Consider the following 18507-nt stretch of genomic DNA (forward strand, 5'->3'; position numbering starts at 1 on the left):
GGGTGAACCCAGTCGGTAGGTTCCGTAACTGGCGATATGATTTTGTCTTTGACCATTTGATCAAGTTCAGCTTTTAAGCGCGATTTTAAAGCTTCCGGTACGCGTCTGGGTGGCGTTATTACCGGTATAGCGTCTTTACGTAAATACAGTTTGCTTTTTCCGGGTAGTATACCTACGCCCTTGAATAGGTCACTGAATTCTGACATGACGTATTCTTTATTAACTGGCTGGCCATGCTCTCGGTCAATTGCGTAAGTCAGTTTTATTAATCCTAGATCTACAGATGTCTGTAGCCCAATTAACGGCGGTGCCTCACTGCTTACAATATAGAACGTTGTGTTAACGGTTTCCGAACGATATTTGCACGCGAGTGTGATTTTACCGTCGACTTGTATTTTGTTACCAGAGTAAGACGTAAGGTTTGATTCGGAGGCCTCTAATGGCGATTTGACATTGAGCTTTTCAAAGTGGCGTTTTGGCAAAGTATTTACGCTGCTTCCTGTGTCAATTTTGAAACTAACGTTTTGAAAATGAGGACCAATGCCTAAATTTACAAATGCGCGATCTGGGGCGGACGATTGTGTATGACTTACCGTATCTAAAAAGTAATTATCCATCCACGAATCCTCTTTCTCTGAATTGTCATGCACACTCATCTGCGACACGCTATTTGTCACTTGGTGTACATCTTTACTCGACCGGCATACAATTTTCCAGTGATTGTAATTTTTTCACAGTAAGCATTGTTTCCCATATGCTGGACACTTCCTTCTGTTTGATTGGTTGTGTATTGTCCCACATTTTCCACAAGTCGGTTCTTTCCTCCTAATCTGCGGCGGATTTTGCGCTCTTGGCATCTGAGGTCTGCGTCCATGTCCACGTCCACGACCTCGGCTGTTGACGTAGTTGACATCTTGGGGTGATCTTGCATTAAGAATATTCATCTGTTGTTTATAATATTCAAAATTTTGAGATAGTTGAATGGCCCTTTCTAAGGTGAGTGTTTCGCCCTCATTGATTAGTTTCTCTCTTAGTTTTTGATTACTAATACCAAAATCTCTGATCATTTCGTCCACAGTAATTTCTTGATATCTGCACTCAGTTATTTTTAATTTTAGTCTGGTGACGAATTGTTCAATGCTGTCCTCTCCTTGCCTTTCGTTGTTAAATTGGAATCTTGCGAATACTGGGTTTAGTTTCGGCTGAACATGTTTCTTGAATTTGGTGAAGTATGTTTCAAGTTTTTTTTCTGTTCTTCATTGGTTAATGTCCATAATTGTGAAACATCTTGTCCTTTTTCTCCGACCCAAATAAGTAAGAATGCTACTTTTTCTTCTTCGGTCTTGTCTTTTAAAGGTCCTGCGAATATCAGTTAAATGTGCCTTTCAAATTTTTCCCACGTGGTCGGCAAGTTTGAACTGCCCCAATTCATCACAGGTGGAGATATTCCAGATAGAGCCGTTTTGCTTATTAGTGTTCACTTATAAGAACTGTTATTTTATAAAATCCATTTTTGTTGACGTAAATTCAATAATTTCTGACACCATGTTGTATGTTTTGGTTGACAAGTATTCAAGTTATAGTAGTGAAAGACAAACACAAGACGTGAGTCTGCTACTAAGTTTATTCTACAAGTGAAATCCAGTGGTTAAGCAAGGGTACAAGTATTAATAGATCTATAGTCTGTTTCATAATAGATCAAAATCAATACAGGTTACATTTACATTCCAAATAAAACGGTTGTAATAAGCGTACCATTTTAATTAACAGCTGTCACATGTTGAAAACAGTTTAATGTTACTCATTAAAAAACAACAATATACTTTATGTATAAGTTTATATTAAGTTTTCAATATTTATGTATACCACTTAATACTTCTTAATATTTTTTTCTTGGCTAATTTAAATACATTCTTCCAAATCGTTACCCTACCCGCAGCAATTCCCTAGACACGATAACATGAGAATTTGACCTTAGATTCTCGGTCAATTAGGGGTTAATGTGTAGCTGAAGTTTCTCGTGTAGAAATGAAAAGTGGCAAAAATTGGCTGGTATTTCTTGGCATGAGGAAGTTGAGTTCTCAAATGTCAAGTGAACGATGTTATTAGAACCACCTGTTTTGGGCAGCTTTTGTCCAATGATGACTTTTTTTAATTTGTATGATTTAGGAAAAATTACACATTTAATGCAAAACCATGTCAGACAATTAGCGAAATATTTTGTAAAAGCTTACACGCTTAGGCGAAACGTCTTATTCTCTTAACTTCGTATATTGTGTTGATAAATGTGTATTCGCTCTATTATCACTGTTGATATCACATGTACATTGTACACTTCAATATCTTTATTTATTTATAATATTTCTTACCCAGTCATTGAATGCAATGAATGTATCACTTAGATATGTATCATTTTGCAATAATTGCAAATACTGGATTGATTATTGTTGTCTTAATTCCAGTCATTGATGCTATGTAAAATAGTACTTGATTGTTTGTATATAAATCTGCACTGTTACATGTATACAACTTAAGTTTTATATAAATTTATGCTCCATATACCGCCGACATATGGGTGACATGTAGGCCCGATCGATGGGCCGGGTGTAAATGTAAAACTATTTATTATGAAATGTTATTATGCTTTGTACACATATCACTAAAATAAACAATTTACTTACTTACTTACTTACTTACATTTAATTGTGATTAATAGATCAATGCGACACTCTTGTCTCTGCTCCATTCAATACTTTGTTGAAGATGTAACAAATGAGACTAACAAATCTCTAAATGTTTTTCAATAATAATGTGCTAATTATTAAAATGGAGATATGCTCTCATAGCGTAAACTTTTTTAACAACAACGCCTGACTGACAAAGTGATGAAAAGTCATTAACATGGCTATTAAAATATTTCAACTAGGGGTTAAAAAGTATTGAAACGCCCAAAGAGAAAGGGTTTGAAAAGTCTTTAAATAGGGTTGAAAAGTCTTCGTTTTAAAAGAGGGTTGAACACTCTTAAAAAGTCCTGCTCCTATTCAATATCCTTTCGGTATATATCGGTTTTATTAACAGCTTGTTGGTGTTCAGTGCTGAATAAACGTTAGGGTATTGGTTTTAACTATTGACCGACATAAGGTTGAACGCTATTTGTCATACAGTCTTTACGTGTTAGACCGTGCAGGGAGATGGTTGTTTTTGTACAGAGAGCATCTAACACGTTGTTTTAATCGGTACAAAATTGTGGTAAGTTACTCTAAATATTACATTTACACTTCAAATTAATTTAAGATCAGCATAGAATGTCAGAATCATTGATTAAAGTGTTATCTTTGTTCAGTACTTTCGTTTTCTAAATAATTATTTATCCATTAATTTAATAAATTTATGATAAATAAACGTAGCGTCAGTCAATTAACTCAATTAAATTATCGGGTGACTCTGCTGATGTTCTCATATATGGTACACTACATTTTTTGATAAAGATATTTTATATTTTAAACCGAAAAACATTCTACTTTCGATTTGCATATATGCGTAAAGGCTCACCCACTAAGCCATATTTATCTAGAAGGAAGTGAATTATTTGGGTTCAAGGTCCAAGGTTTTCGTAAGTTTATAAGCACCAATATATTATACTACGGAATTGTAAATATATGAACGCCGGCCTGTGAAAACAACCCTTATCTCATATTTTATCAAAATTTGTTATTGTTTTTTTTTAGGCAAAATTACAAAGTATATTATCTAAAAATACCAACTATACTGGTAACGAAATGCATTATTTTTCAATCACAATGCCAAATTTCAATATCAAAGAGCAACACCATGACAATTCTTGGAACATTTAAAAAAAAAAAAGACATGTAATATTTTGCAAGATTACTGTCATTAAATTCTAGATAATAAATTGAAACTATTACAGAATGGTCACCATAGAAAAGACTATCTGTTACTGCACGAACACTGAATAAGTGTATATGTTACCATGACAACCAGGACTGTTATTTAGAATCAAAGTATCACCTGATTATTTTTCAACATTTATTGGTGAATTTGGTATAAGTATATCCAAGGCGGACAATCATTCGAGCTATAACATTTTGTTTAAATAAGTAAAAACCCTACCTACCCTACCTATTTTTGAAAAGAATGTAACCCTTAGCAAACCATTTTTTTGTGCCTGACTAAGAAATGTCTCCCATTGCCGCCATTCGAACCACGAGGTTTTGCCAGACTTCTTGTACAAAACAGTCTTATTTGTTGTTAAAGAAGATGCAACAACGCTCTTTGAAAATGATAATAACAATTACTCACCACATATACAATATCATTTATATATTTTTACTCAATCATTTGATTTTAATAAACAACTTACATCAGTTTGTTGTTGTTGAATGAGGAAACGTCTTTTAAGGGGAAAATAAACTAATATAAAATCATTTCCTAATTCGCAGGAGACTAGACAGCTTTTTCTTTTAACTGTAAAATTTCCCAATTTTGGCATTTTCTCAACTCAAATTTTCCCAAAATGTCTAGGGTCTTTTTCCCAAAATGGGCAGAAAAAGCCCTGGGCATATTTACTACTATTTTTTCAATGAAATCGTAGTAAAATTATTGGCAACCTGCAAAATTGTAATCTGCAGTTAAGCAGTTAAAAAAAATAAGCAACCATAATTTGATTGATTTTAATATAGATGATATCATAATGGATGGAACAGTTGAAGAAATAATACATTACAATGATGACAACTTCTTTCGAAAATTGGAATTGACATCTGGTAAAAATAAAGCATCTGACATGCTTTTAGCTGTGCTTTTAGCTCAGCTTTTAGCTTAGCTTTAGCGAACCTTTTTTGGCACGGGAAAACATGAAATCAAGGAAATGAAACAATAACATATTGTAGTGCACCCAGCAGCATCCAGAAGAAATAGCTCAGTTCAGCACTAAGTCTTTTCGCATCCTCTGGCTTTCCTTCCGCGAAAGTTCATGTTACCCCACCCACTGCCACTGTCGTTTCCACAGAGACGTTTCATCCTCATTGAATGTTTACTTCCAAAGAAATGACAATGTTCTTGCTGCTTTGTCCAACACTGTATTCCAACATGATTCATACACCAACTGATTCTTCAAAATAACGCTCAACAAGTAAATTGACTGGAATTTCTCTCCAATTTGAAAACTCAATTGTGACTTAACAAACGCTAGTATCGCTTATCACGCGAGATATAACTGAGAATTTGTAGGTGGCGATATTTGTGTTGTTTTCTTGTTACTGTAATTTTTTCAAAACTCAAGTTGTATATTTCGAGCTGTAATACAGTTATAGTACTCGAGTGGGCTCAGATCAGGGTAGGAATGGCTACCTGCCCTGTGTTATAGGAATGTGTGGAAACGATATTAAGATTTATCGATACTTTCATGACATTTTCAGATTGGTGAGGCTTTTCTCTTTCTTTTCATATATAATAAGGCATGGTTTGTGGAATCGCATCTTCACGGTATTCCATAAAGTTCCATAAAATTGATGTTTTTAAAGCATTTTCATGTTGCACTTAAATTTTACTGTTTTTTGAAAATATTTTTGTCAGTTGCAAATGAAAGAATTAATGCTATATTTGTATATTATTGTTAGAAATTCATTACCAATAATAACTCTTTTTACCGCATCAAAATCGGACAAACATTAAAAAAGATACAACATATACTGTAAATGAAGGCAGTCGTTATGAAATCATTAATCCTGACCATTTCCAAACAAATAACATAATTTCTACAAGCTTTATGGGTTAATGACTAATTTCTTTTTTTTAGTGTTATTTAGACATCAATTAACCAAGCAATACTACATGATTAGTTTGAACGCATAACATGTGTTAAAAACGCAATCTCAAAACCCTGGCTTTTTTGTATAGTCCGTAGACCTGTTGTTAGACTGCTTACTTTAATCATTCGTCTTTATCATTTTCTATTTCAGATTGATAAACATAAAAAGAAACCAGTATGGTTTCCCACCATGGACAGTTGTTGTGTTCACAACAAGCTGTCAAACTTTGTCCGTAGACCGTATAGTCCGTAGACCTAATATTTCATCACCATTATTTTTGACAGCAATGCATTTAGGACTACTTTATTTACTGTTTGTACAAGGTTTTCAGTACTGTGGTTTGTTTAAGATGTAAAAACCATAATTATTTTAGTTATTTTTCATAATTTTCAATGAATTTAGTAAATTAAGCATTGAAACTGCAAACATATTATCAAACTGTGGAACTATATTATTTATGATGCACTAAATGATGTTTAAGATGCTTGTTTACACACTAACTAAATAAATAAGACTACCTAGCATGTATGTAGTATTCCAATGATTGAATCACTGTAAATATGGATGATAAAAAAGTCTACGGACTATACCATATATCTATAACATACAGTTTTAACAGTTATATTTACAGTAAAAAGTGTAAATGAAGACAAGGGGCATTTTAAATAAATAAATCTGAGAGCAAAATGGAAGCGGACAAATAAACAAGACCTGTCGTAAGACAGAGCGCTCGACTACGCAGCTTTGACTTAGAAGTGAATACAATAACGATATAATATGTGCCTGTCAAAAGCAATAAAACAATCAAATTAAAAAGTGAACAAGAATCGCGATTTAACAAAACCAGGTTTTCAATGATTGGCAGAAGAGATTCAGTTTCAACTGCTTTCTTCTCTTTTTTTGTAACATTGACCTTGATCCTAAGGTCCCCAAACACAATCCCATGAAAATCCTCCATAAGCTCTTCCTACATATCAAGTTTGGTCACAGTATGTCATCCATAAATGAAACAGTAATTTATTTTTAGTAACAGTTTCCTTGACCCTATGGGGGCAAAAGGTAATCCATGAAAGCTCTGCATAAACTTGTCCTATATACCAAGTTTGGTCACACTATGTCAACCCTTACTTGAGTTATTCAGTACTAACCATATATCTTTTTTTAGCAACAGTGACCTTGACCTAGACCATAGCTCTCAGGGCCCAAAACACAATCTTAGGAAAGGTCTCTATAAACTCTTCATATATACAAAGATTGGTCACAATATGTAGACCCTTACTTAAGTTATTCAATACCAACCCTTTTTCTATTAATAGTACCCGGTAACCTTGACCTTAATCGTAGGGGCCTCAAACGCATAAAAGTTTTCCCTTAACTCTTCGTATAAACCAAGTCTGGTCTCTTTATGTCAAACCTGGCTAAAATTATTTGATACATAAGGTGACTTTGATGCTGCCCATCCACCAGCCCGCCTGAACAATGACCCAAGTCATTCAAATAACTTGTTTTCCCTTTATAAAAATGTGGTTAAGAATATAAAAATGTGCCTTTCAAAACAAATTAAAATAAAATTTAATAAAAATAAATATTCAAGGGTCATAATTTGTATTTAGGGTTAAAATGGAGTTATGTTCCTTGCTGTAAGATGACCGTCAATAATTTTGCATTTCATTATGTGCATTGAATGAAAGGTATAGAAGTGTTTTTATTAAACTCCCAACTTGCCCTTAACTTTAAATTGCCCTAAAACTTTAACCTAAGTCAATTAGAGGCCATAACTTGTATAAAGGATTATCTGGATAATATGGATTTATGTAACCTCATTGTGTTATGGTCCTGAACAATTGTGTGAAGTATTCAGTCGACTGAATGAAGGGTATAGAAGTTGTTAATAAATATCCCAACCTGCCCTAAAACTTTAACCTAAGTTCCATAGTCAATCAGGGGTCATAATTTGTATAAAAGATCATATGGAGTTATCTAACCTCATTGTGTGATGGCTTTGAACAACTGTGTGAAGTATCAAGTCAATTGAATGAATGGTATTGGACTTATAAGTAAAATTCCCAACCACTATTTGTGAATATTAGTTTACTGTTTTATAATATTTAATAACTGTATGATGTTTGTATAGTCTGTAGACTTTTAAAAACAAGAATTGTATAGCATATTTTGTAAACACTAGTACTCCATATGCAAAGAGAGTTGTATGTTTTCTTCTGTATGAAAACTGATGGGTGTGCCAAAGTACTAGTTGTCATTCTGTCTATACTTTTCTATCCATAGTTGTATTTGACAGGATAGTGCCATTTCTTTGAAAGTAGAGTACAGGGGCTAACACCTATTATTTTTAGTGAGGAATTTTTTTGTAATGGAAATGTTTTTTCTTATGGTTGTAGTATATTGTTCTATTGCTCAAAGCAGTTTACAAGTTATAAACAATAAAGTTCCATCATTTATTAACTTGTTATTGTACATTGTGTATAGTCCGTAGACTGCAATACTAGATGTAAAGACATTGTGATAACTTTTTTATTAGTCATGTGATCTTGATGCCGTTCGGAATAAATATGCCCTAGTGCCTATGTAGTCCGTTCTCGTAAAAATTGAAAGGATTTATGCAACTTTATTTTTTGGTGTTAGTGCAACATGCTGTCCTACCCTGATCTGAGCCCACCCGTACTGTAATTATATACTTGACCTTGAAAAAATAGAAAATAAACATAAAAAAGGAACTATTTTATCTGCGCATTCATTGTTGTACAAAATTAGGTTACAGTAGCTGTTCTAATTTACCCATCGTTGAGAACAACGAGTGAAAGAATAAAGAGAAAATGCTCTTGCATAATCTATTTACTTAAGCAGAAATGTAGATTTAAATAAATGTAAATATAAGTATTAAAACTTGACATGTTGCAAATGTTACAGAGCAATACAAACTTGTTGTATGATTGCGTTAATGGTTTCAAATATGATTTATTACTGGTTTCCATTAGTACAAGTAATGGCGTCGACTCGATGTTTTTGCATCTTTTTCGTTGAGTGCCACTAAAGTCACATAACGCTATCCAAATGCATTTATTATTATGAAGGCCATAATATAATGTAATCTAGTGTCACTTTTCAGTTTTATGGAATATGAACATGTACTTTCTTATTTTGGCGACAAACCTTTAACTACTACGTAAAAAATATATTTTGGTTTTCCAAAACGCCTCATTGTTTATGTTCTGTTTTTTTGTTCAATGATACAATGATATTTCATACAATTGGCTGTGTTGGTGAGTAAGTAATTCATAATGAAAAGTCTTAGCTAGTGTTTGTTTTGTACCTTTTTATATTTAACATTAAAACAAAATGTTTGCATAATAATTAAGTAAAACATGTTACCAATTTACATAAAAAAAACAGGTAAAAACTTTATATACTTTTGGTATAGCATACCTGGTAATAAACTCATGTATTGTTACTTGGTTTAAATAAACGTATCATGATTATTATGCCCCCCTTCGAAGAAGAGGGGTATATATTTTTTTATTGCTTTGCACATGTCGATCGGTCCGTTGGTAGACCAAAGCTTGTCCAAGTGATAACTACACAATTCCTGGACGGTCATCAAACTTGACATAAAGGTTGGGCTTGACCAGTATATGACCCCTATTGATTTTAGGGCTCGTCAGGTCAAAGGTCAAGGTCAAAGTGACCTTTAATGATAAATAATTTTTAAACCTTGTCCGAGTGATAACTTGATATGGAAGTTGGGCCTGACCAGTAGATGACCCCTATTGTTTTGGGGGGTCATCGGGCCAAAGGTCAAGGTCACAGTGACCTTGATTGGTTAAAGGGTGTCTGAGTGATAACTTGACAATGCCTGCACCCATGGCCCTCAAACTTTACCTAGAGGTTGGGCCTGACCAGTAGATGACCCCTATTGATTTTGGGGGTCATCGGGCCAAAGGTCACAGTGACCTTAAATGATAAAGGGTTGTCCGAGTGAAAACTTGATAATGCCTGCACCCATGGCCCTCAAACTTGACAAATGACAAGGTGACAGTGAACTTAAATGATAAAGGGTTATCGGAGTGATAACTCGACAATGCTTGCACCCATGGCCCTCAAACTTGACTTGTAGGTTGGGCCTGTCCAGTAGATGACCCCTATTGATTTTGGGGGTCATCGAGCCAAAGATCAAGGTCACAGTGACCTTAAATGATAACGGGTTGTCCTAGTGAAAACTTGATAATGCCTGCACCCATGGCCCTCAAACTTGACAAATGACAAGGTCACAGTGACCTTAAATGATAAAGGGTTGTCCCAGTGATAACTCGACAATGCTTGCACCCATGGCCCTCAAACATGACTTGGAGGTTGGGCCTGACCAGTAGATGATCCCTGATGATTTTAGGGGTGATAAGGCCAAAAGTCAAGGTCACAGTGACCTTGAATGATAAAAGGTTGTCTTGAGTGATACATGTAACTCAACAATGCCTGAACCCTTGGCCCACAAACCTGACTTGGAGGTTGTGCCTGAGGTAGATGACCCTTATTGATTTTGAGGGTCATCAGGTCAAAGGTCAATGTCAGTGACCTTTAAGGCAAACTTAACTATTCATTGACCTTTGGTCATCAAACTTGACATGAAGGTTGGCTCTAACTACAGGGATGTGATTGACCAGGCAGCCGGAGGGCTGAAACATTTTTGGCCATGGGTTTATGGGGCGCTCTTTGGGTCAAAAGCGCACTGCTGTAGAAGAAAAATGGCTTTTTAGAAGCTCTTTTGAGGGCTTACCTGACTATCAATTTGAAGCAAACTGGAATATTAACTTAAACAACTGAAAGCAACCAAATAATTTTTTTCGGGTATTTTTTTTTTATGCCCCCTTTTGAAAAAAGTGGGGTATATTGTTTTGCACATGTCAGTCGGTCTGTCTGTCTGTCGGTCGGTCGGAATACCAAATGGTTTCCGATCAATAACTTGAGAACGCTTTGACCGAGGGACCTCATACTTGGTATGTGTATTGGTCATCACCAGCAGATGAACCCTATTGATTTTGAGGTCAGTGGGTTAAAGGTCAAGGTCAGTGTGACCTTTACATGAAAAACGGTTTCCGATCAATAACTTGAGAACGCTTTGACCCAGGAACCTCATACTTGGTAGGTGTATTGGTCATGACCAGCAGATGAACCCTATTGATTTTGAGGTCAGTGGGTCAAAGGTCAAGGACAGTGTGACCTTAACATGAAAAACGGTTTCCGATCAATAACTTGAGAACGCTTTGACCCAGGGACCTCATACTAGGTAGGCTTATTGGTCATGACCAGCAGATGAACCCTATTGATTTTGAGGTCAGTGGGTCAAAGGTCAAGGTCAGTGTGACTGTAAGCTGAAAAAAGGTTTTCTGATTGTCCATAGTGGGTCAAAGGTCAAGGTCAGTGTGACTGTAAGCTGAAAAAAGGTTTTCTGATTGTCCATATTTTATTTAAGTGTCCAAATCCTACTAACAATTTGGCTCCCAAGGGGGCATAAATGTTTCACTAACATCTCTTGTTTGTTTTTTTTTTTGGGGGGGGGGGGGCATAAGATACACGGAATTCCGCGAATCCGCGGACAAATCACATCCCTGAACTAATAGATGACCCCCTGATTGTGGGGGTCATTGAGTCAGAGTTCAAGGTCACACTACCGTTAATGCGAAAAAGTTAGCAAAGATTCTATCAGTGATATCTCAACAATTCCTGGACCTATGATCATCAAACTTGACATGGAGGCTGGGCCTGACCAGTAGATGACCCCTATTGATTTTAGGAGTCATGATAACGCCAAGCAACCAATCACTCTACAAAGCATAGCTGAATCTCGTTAGTAACGGTATTCAAGATTGTGATCTTCAAAGACGATATTTGAGCAAATATCAGCATTTTCCTGAAAGGTTGCAGTTGTCAGTATCTTAGTTTTTACACTCTCATTTGTCACACGTTATTTTGTAATACATTTTTTTAGTAAAAAGTGCATTTGACAAACCATGAGTGAGTCCCTTTAATACAGTTCGTGATAACAGTTCGCTGTAATATTTGGCAGTAATTTTAGTATTTTTTATTAGCAGACGATTCTTAAGGCGCGACGATCTTTAAAAACTATTTTCCGATAGTCCGCCATTATAGCTGTTATATTCGCTGATATATTAGCAGACAGCCCTTTTTAAACCATCAGTTTTAAGTTTTATATTTTGTAACTTTTATAGCAGTTAACCTGCTTAGTATAATCGTAAATCTTAATATTTAGCTATTTCGTTTCAAGTATTTCACCACTTAAACCAATGTAACTTAACACTTGACGAGGTCAGATGAGGTAGACACTCTACGGTCTGTCGCACAGAGATGTAAACACTCTTGTTAAATCTGTTCTGACTTGCACCGTTTTTATGGGACATGTACGTGTAGGATCTTGTTAATAGATCTTCTTGATGCATTTTGTGTTACAAGGGGTAAATTTCGTGATTGCTCCATGATTTTAAAATTGTAATATATTAGTGTACTTCATAAACTATAAGAAAAACAAAAACATTACAGTACAATTTTCCTTTTTACATTAAATATATCGTGGGGTCAGCGATTGCATATGGTCTGAATGAGCATATTATGCACCAGTCAGTTGTAACCACGCCCCCCCCCCCCACCATCTGTTCTTCCTCGCAGGGTGGGGAATTTACCTGGGGTTGGCTGGACCGAAAGTCAGAGTCCCCGCTATTCCCCGGACCTGGTGGGGCCGTGGTTACAATTGACTGGTGCATTAAACTACTAAGGTTTGCATACTCATATTAAATTGCGCTTTATTGAAATGACATACATGTACTGTACTTTTCATAAACCATACAATAAAACAAATAAGAAGTTGCGCTTTGTTGCGCATGTCTTATCTGGCATGGGGGTACCATATCTCATTATTCTGGATTGGTCCCAGACCATATTGATTTGAAAAGTTTGATTAGACAATTTGTAGGGGTGTTGGGGGTAGGGGTTGAGCAACCCGCCACTGGATCGTAATGTATCCTGTGCCAAAAAAGCTTCGCTAAAGCTTTGCAAATGTGGTGCTAGAAGCTTTGCAACACGCTGCTAAAAGCTGCACAAAACGATGCAGTACTGGCCAAAAAAAGCACAGCTTTTGCGAACCTTTCGTGAACCTTTCAAATTGTTCTCTAAAAAGCGCAGCTTTTCAAAAAAGCGCTCTTTTTGCGAAGCTCCTTCGTTTTTACCAGAAAAGCGCAGTTTTTGCGAAGCTTTGTGCGGTATTGGCCAAAAAAGCACAGCTTTTGGGAAGCTTTATGCCACAAAAAGCGCAGCTCTTCGCAAAAGCTGCGTAAAAAGCACACCTTTAATTGGCCAAAAAAGCGCAGCTCTTTGCTTAAGCTGTGTTTTTTTGGTTTGAAAAAGCACAGCTTTTGCATTTAACAGCTGCGCTTTTGCAAAGCTGTGTGCCTTTTGGGAAAAAAACGCAGCTTTTGCGAAGCACTGTGTTTTTTTATTAAAAAAATAATTTTGCAAGCCTTTGTGCAGTTTATGCCAGAAAACCCCCGCAACTTTTGTGAAAAAAGCTTCAGGTTGTTGTTTTTTAAATGCAGCTTTTAAGAAGCCATTTTTTCAGTATTTGCCCTCCAAACTGATTTCTAACCCCTGTTATTAAAATCTAAACAAAAAATAGTTTTAATAAATATATATAGCAATCAAGTTTAGCCTCATTACTTTTATTGCAAAACTTCCCCAATCAAGAATAAAAAAAATCATTATGACCTTTTATTGCTGTGTTAAAATGTGAAGTTGTTGAATATCAAGTTCAAAATGTAAAATTAAGAAATCAGTGAGTTTTAAAACTGCATCTTATAAATTTCATTGTATTTTTATGGGCTTGATATCAATTTGAAATATAAGTCTAACATGTTAAAGAGTGGCATAGTTTAAAAAAATATAGTCACTGAGGTTTTTAAGTAATTGATAAACAACTGAAATAGGTATAAGATCATAATATTATAAGAACTCACCAGTATTGCATGTCATCTTTTACAAAACATTAAATGATTGGATTGTCATATTCCAAATCATAGTCCATGTTCATCTGATCTTATGAAAGTTATATCATAAATTTATTTGATTTATTCCTTTAATTATCAATGGTTGTTATTTGTGTAAATTCATTAATTCTTTTAAAACCATCCAACCCTTCCTGCTGAAATCCCAACAAAATGGCCGCCTCTCTTTCAAATTTGGTTCTGAGATTCTGATTGGTTGTTGTACAAATATGGATTATCATAGGAATGGCTTATGAACAAAGCATTAAGATCTATGATGATAACAAATTAAAGTAATATGAAATCTGCGAATATTCAGTTACATGCAATTTATTTAGTAAGTGTATTATTTTGCACAATATTATAAAATTATGATTTATTGCATTGATTAATTAAAAATTTCCTTTTTTTTATTTTATTTTGAATCATTAATTGATAATTCATTTATTCATCCATTCATTTAAAAGTAACTAATTTAATAAGTAAATTAATTAATCAATTTGTTTATTATTTATTAATTTATTTATTCATTCAATTATTTATTCAAATCTTCATTAATTAATTAATTCATTCATTCATTTATTCATTCATTTATTATTCATTCATTCAATTACTCACTAATCAACCAACCAATCAATCAATCCATCAGTCAATCAATCAATAAATCAGTAAATCAATCAAACATTCACATTCATTCATCATTTATTTATTCATTCATTCATCAATTCATTCATTCATTCATCCATCCATCCATCCATCCATCCATCCATCCATTCATTCATTTATGCAGTCAATAAATCAATCAATTAATCTATCAATCATTCATTTATTCATTCATCCATGTATTAATTCAATTTGGGATTCAACCCTTTTTTCCATTTTTCATTCATTCATCAAGGGATTGAATACTTCATTCAATCAGGAATAGAAGGTATGAATTTGATGAATGACTGAATATTTTTTTAATGTTATTGTAGATTTACACATGGATAAACTGAAACAATTAAATTACTGCTGATAAAAGAAATCCTTAACTTGAACATGAATTATTGAGATGAAATGCAGAATTTTTAATAGAAAAAAATCTTCAGCTAAGAAAAAGCACTTATTATTTGAATAATACACTTAAAACACAAAAAGTGCACCTACAAAGCAATATATACAAAAAAAATAAGCTATGTCTTTTTTTTAAAGCTTCGTCTTTGGTTGAAAAGCTTCGTTTTTTCCAATAAATACTGGCCATCTTAAATTTAAGTTTCTTTGCATCTCCTCTTATGTTTTTTCATGCGTTTTTACCAAACTTTCACAGATTGATGACTATATAGTGACACAGCGCATATTGTCGGGCTTCGCGATTCAACCATTTTTGAAAGAGTTATAGCCCTTTGTTTATTTTACATTTAAAATTGGTTTCTTCGCAACTCCTCTTACGTTTTTCATGCAATTTCTACCAAACTTTCACAGATTGATGACTATATATAGTGACGCAGCGCATATTGTCAGGCTTTTGCAATTTGACCTTTCTTATGTTCCTGGAAAACTACCCTTACCATTGATTGACTTTCGTTTCAAAAAATGCCCCCATGAGGCGGGGGATATAGCTGTCTGTGACTGCTCTTGTTATCAAACATATTGTATAGTTTTATTTTACAATAATAATGGTCCATTTTGATCACGTGATCCTCAATGGTACAACACTGGGACCTATCCCAAACTGTTTACACGCGACGTCAACAGCCTTGGCTGGCACGAGGGCTTATTGTAGTACATGTCGTTGCAGAAGTACTCTACTTTCTCGTATTGCGGACATTCATGAATCAAGTCGTATACTAGTCATCACCGACAGGACATATAATGTTGTTGTTTTTTATATTTCTAGAAAATGAGTTCGTTTTCGTACGGTTACAAAACAGTCGCAGAAGGTGGAACAGAAAGTGCGTCGAAACAAAATCCAGGCAAGCGAAACATTTCGTTTAACTTATGTTTAAGAAATCTCTAATATGTTTCTTACGAAGAAATACTTTACATTTAGTTATTAAACAAAGTTTATATCAACTTAATTCATAGTGTTTTAATTTGTTTATTTTCTTCGCATTTGCATTTTGCTTTCGATGAAAGATAATTAAATGAACAAATAAAATGCTCCCTATAATCTGAAATACAGGATTATATATTAGAATCAATTATATAATGTCAGTATATATATATACAATTTATGTTTTTAATAACCACTTACATAAAATACATGACGGTTATACGATTTTTTTGTGTTATTATCATATGTTGTTTGTGTGCACTTTTTATTTGGTTTCCATCTTGCTTGCATTTTATTTTTTACTTTGGGCCTAAAAAAAATGTTTGGTTAGGGTTACATCCTTTTCAAAAATAGGTAGGGTAGGTAGTTTTTTATTTTATTTTTTTATTTTTTTTATTAGGCTTTATTAAGAATGTCATTTTCATCATTGGAGAATGGTGTTAAAGTTATCTTCTATATAAGCAATTAAGGTTTTAAACTACATATTGAAAAGCAAAAAAAAAAAAAGAAAAAAAATATATATATATTTTTTATTTTTTTTTAGTTTTTCATATTTTTTTTCAAACTGACTATAAAAACGTTAGGGTCGGCGCCTATTCCGTAGGTAGGGTCGGGTAACCCGAACCAAATGTATTTTTTTTTAGGCCTTGTTAATGATTCTCAGCATTGATCGGGCTTTACAAAAATAAACATCAGAGTTCTATTTTGGCAGTTAAAGCACAACTGTGTTTGAAATTGAGTTTTGCCATTAAACCGGGTTTATGTTTAAACTTTTTGCTACTGAACTTGTTTCTGTAGCTTTTTGCATAAATATTTTAAAGTACATGTATATCCTTTTTTTACTGCCATGCACAAATATAACCAAAGACATACACATATTGTTGCCAAATACACATTCATTTAATGGAGCTTATTTGAATATGATTAACTGGAACAATTTATTATCGATAAAGAAATAACTGTGAATGCGCCTGCTATTTGTTTGACATTTCACTTGGTGTAAATCTAAGCCATTTCAGGCTGCCAGTGTATGGCTCATCAGTTCATATCAGTACCCCTACTTCATAGGAGATTATTGATATTATTGGAATTTTAGCCCTCATGTATTACAAACTTATTTTCTTAGTATTTCTTTTGGTTTAATCAATAAGTCATCAATGTAAAGTTTATAGAGAATTAAATTTCCAATCCAGTCATATAAATTTTATTTTGTTATCTAAATTATTTACGCATGATATTCATAAATAAACAGAAAAATATGTCAAATTTGATGAAAATTAATTTTTATTACACTTTTATTTATTAAACATAACACAAAATATTATATAAACAACATATTTTTATAATTCATTTAATGCAACCTGAATTGAAACAAAGATGGACAGAATTAAAAAATAATTCACAACAAAGAAGCACGGTATATTTATATATATGAAACAGAAGAAAAAAAAGTTGATCAAAAGTCACAGTACGTATAACTTTCGGTTATTAAACAATACAATGAACAAATAAAGTTATTATTCTACTACTAAATGAGGCCTGCATGTTGTTGTTTTCTAAATTTATATCGTTTATTGCATGTCCAGGTATTGTCATTTGGGTTTGATTTTAAAAATCCTCATTTCTCGTATCCTTGTGTGCGTGACGCCGAGGTCCGAATTCGCCATCTCGACGTCGTACTCAAACTAAGTTTAATCGAAGCCAGAATGTTCCGATTCGTCAGACAAACACTGAAATATAAATGACATTATTCAGTAATGTTGTTTTAAACCGAAGTTAACAAGAGCAGAAATTAGCTCTTCATTGCATTCTTGTGTATTCGAAAACACGTGTTTCAACAGCTGATCGATGTTAAATTGGGTCATGTCAAAGTTTAACAATAGGGATAGTCATTATTTTATAACACATTTGTACTTACTTTCAATTTGTAGACGCAGATGCGCATTTTTATGACCGGATTAGCGAAACAGAAGTGACACATATGTCCCATATAATGATTTATGGCCTTTGTTTATACAAGCCAGATAATTTTTTTTTTATCCAACATGGCCGACATTTTGACACGTTTTCGAACCATGACCTGTGACGTCAGGCGCGTGATCAATAAAATATAGTTGTATTATTGGTAGTTAATTATAACTTGCAGTATTGTGTAAATTTCCACGAGGAAAACGAGAAAGGAATGCCCACAAACCTGCGCAGTCAACGTTTTACGCATGTTTGATACCAGTGACCTTATTTCGCGATTTTCCGAAATTCTTTAAATAGTAACATAGTGTTTTTTTTTAGTGCATTGTATTTATCGATGTTTATACTTCATGAATATGAATTTATAGCGAATAAACAAGCATCAGGTATGAAAATAAATGCCCCTACATTACGAATACGTAGGATTACGTATCTATGAAGCTATGGATAAAACGTTAAGATCCGTATCTATGAAGCTATGGATAGATAAGTAAAATTGCGTATCTATGAAGTAAAGGGTCAATGCTCTGAAAGAGCTTGTGTCGCATGTAGCGCCAAATATATTCACCTTCACTCATAAAAAGTATACGGACACTTAAAAGAATGGGGT

At 34.0% G+C, this 18507-nt stretch overlaps 1 protein-coding gene across 1 annotated transcript in view; it reads left to right on the forward strand.

The window, feature by feature from the left end:
- The first annotated feature begins 3137 nt into the window (after window positions 1-3137).
- The window catches only part of LOC128211455 (uncharacterized), a 52720-nt gene continuing 37350 nt past the window's right edge, over window positions 3138-18507 (forward strand). The window contains exons 1-2 of the mRNA XM_052916263.1: window positions 3138-3249; window positions 15774-15849. Of these exons, the coding sequence (XP_052772223.1) occupies window positions 15777-15849 (73 nt within the window). The 5' untranslated portion in view covers window positions 3138-3249; window positions 15774-15776. The remainder of the gene's footprint in view (window positions 3250-15773; window positions 15850-18507) is intronic.

The sequence above is a fragment of the Mya arenaria genome, chromosome 12 (genome assembly GCF_026914265.1).
Source record: "Mya arenaria isolate MELC-2E11 chromosome 12, ASM2691426v1".
NCBI classification, from domain to species: Eukaryota; Metazoa; Mollusca; class Bivalvia; order Myida; family Myidae; genus Mya; species Mya arenaria.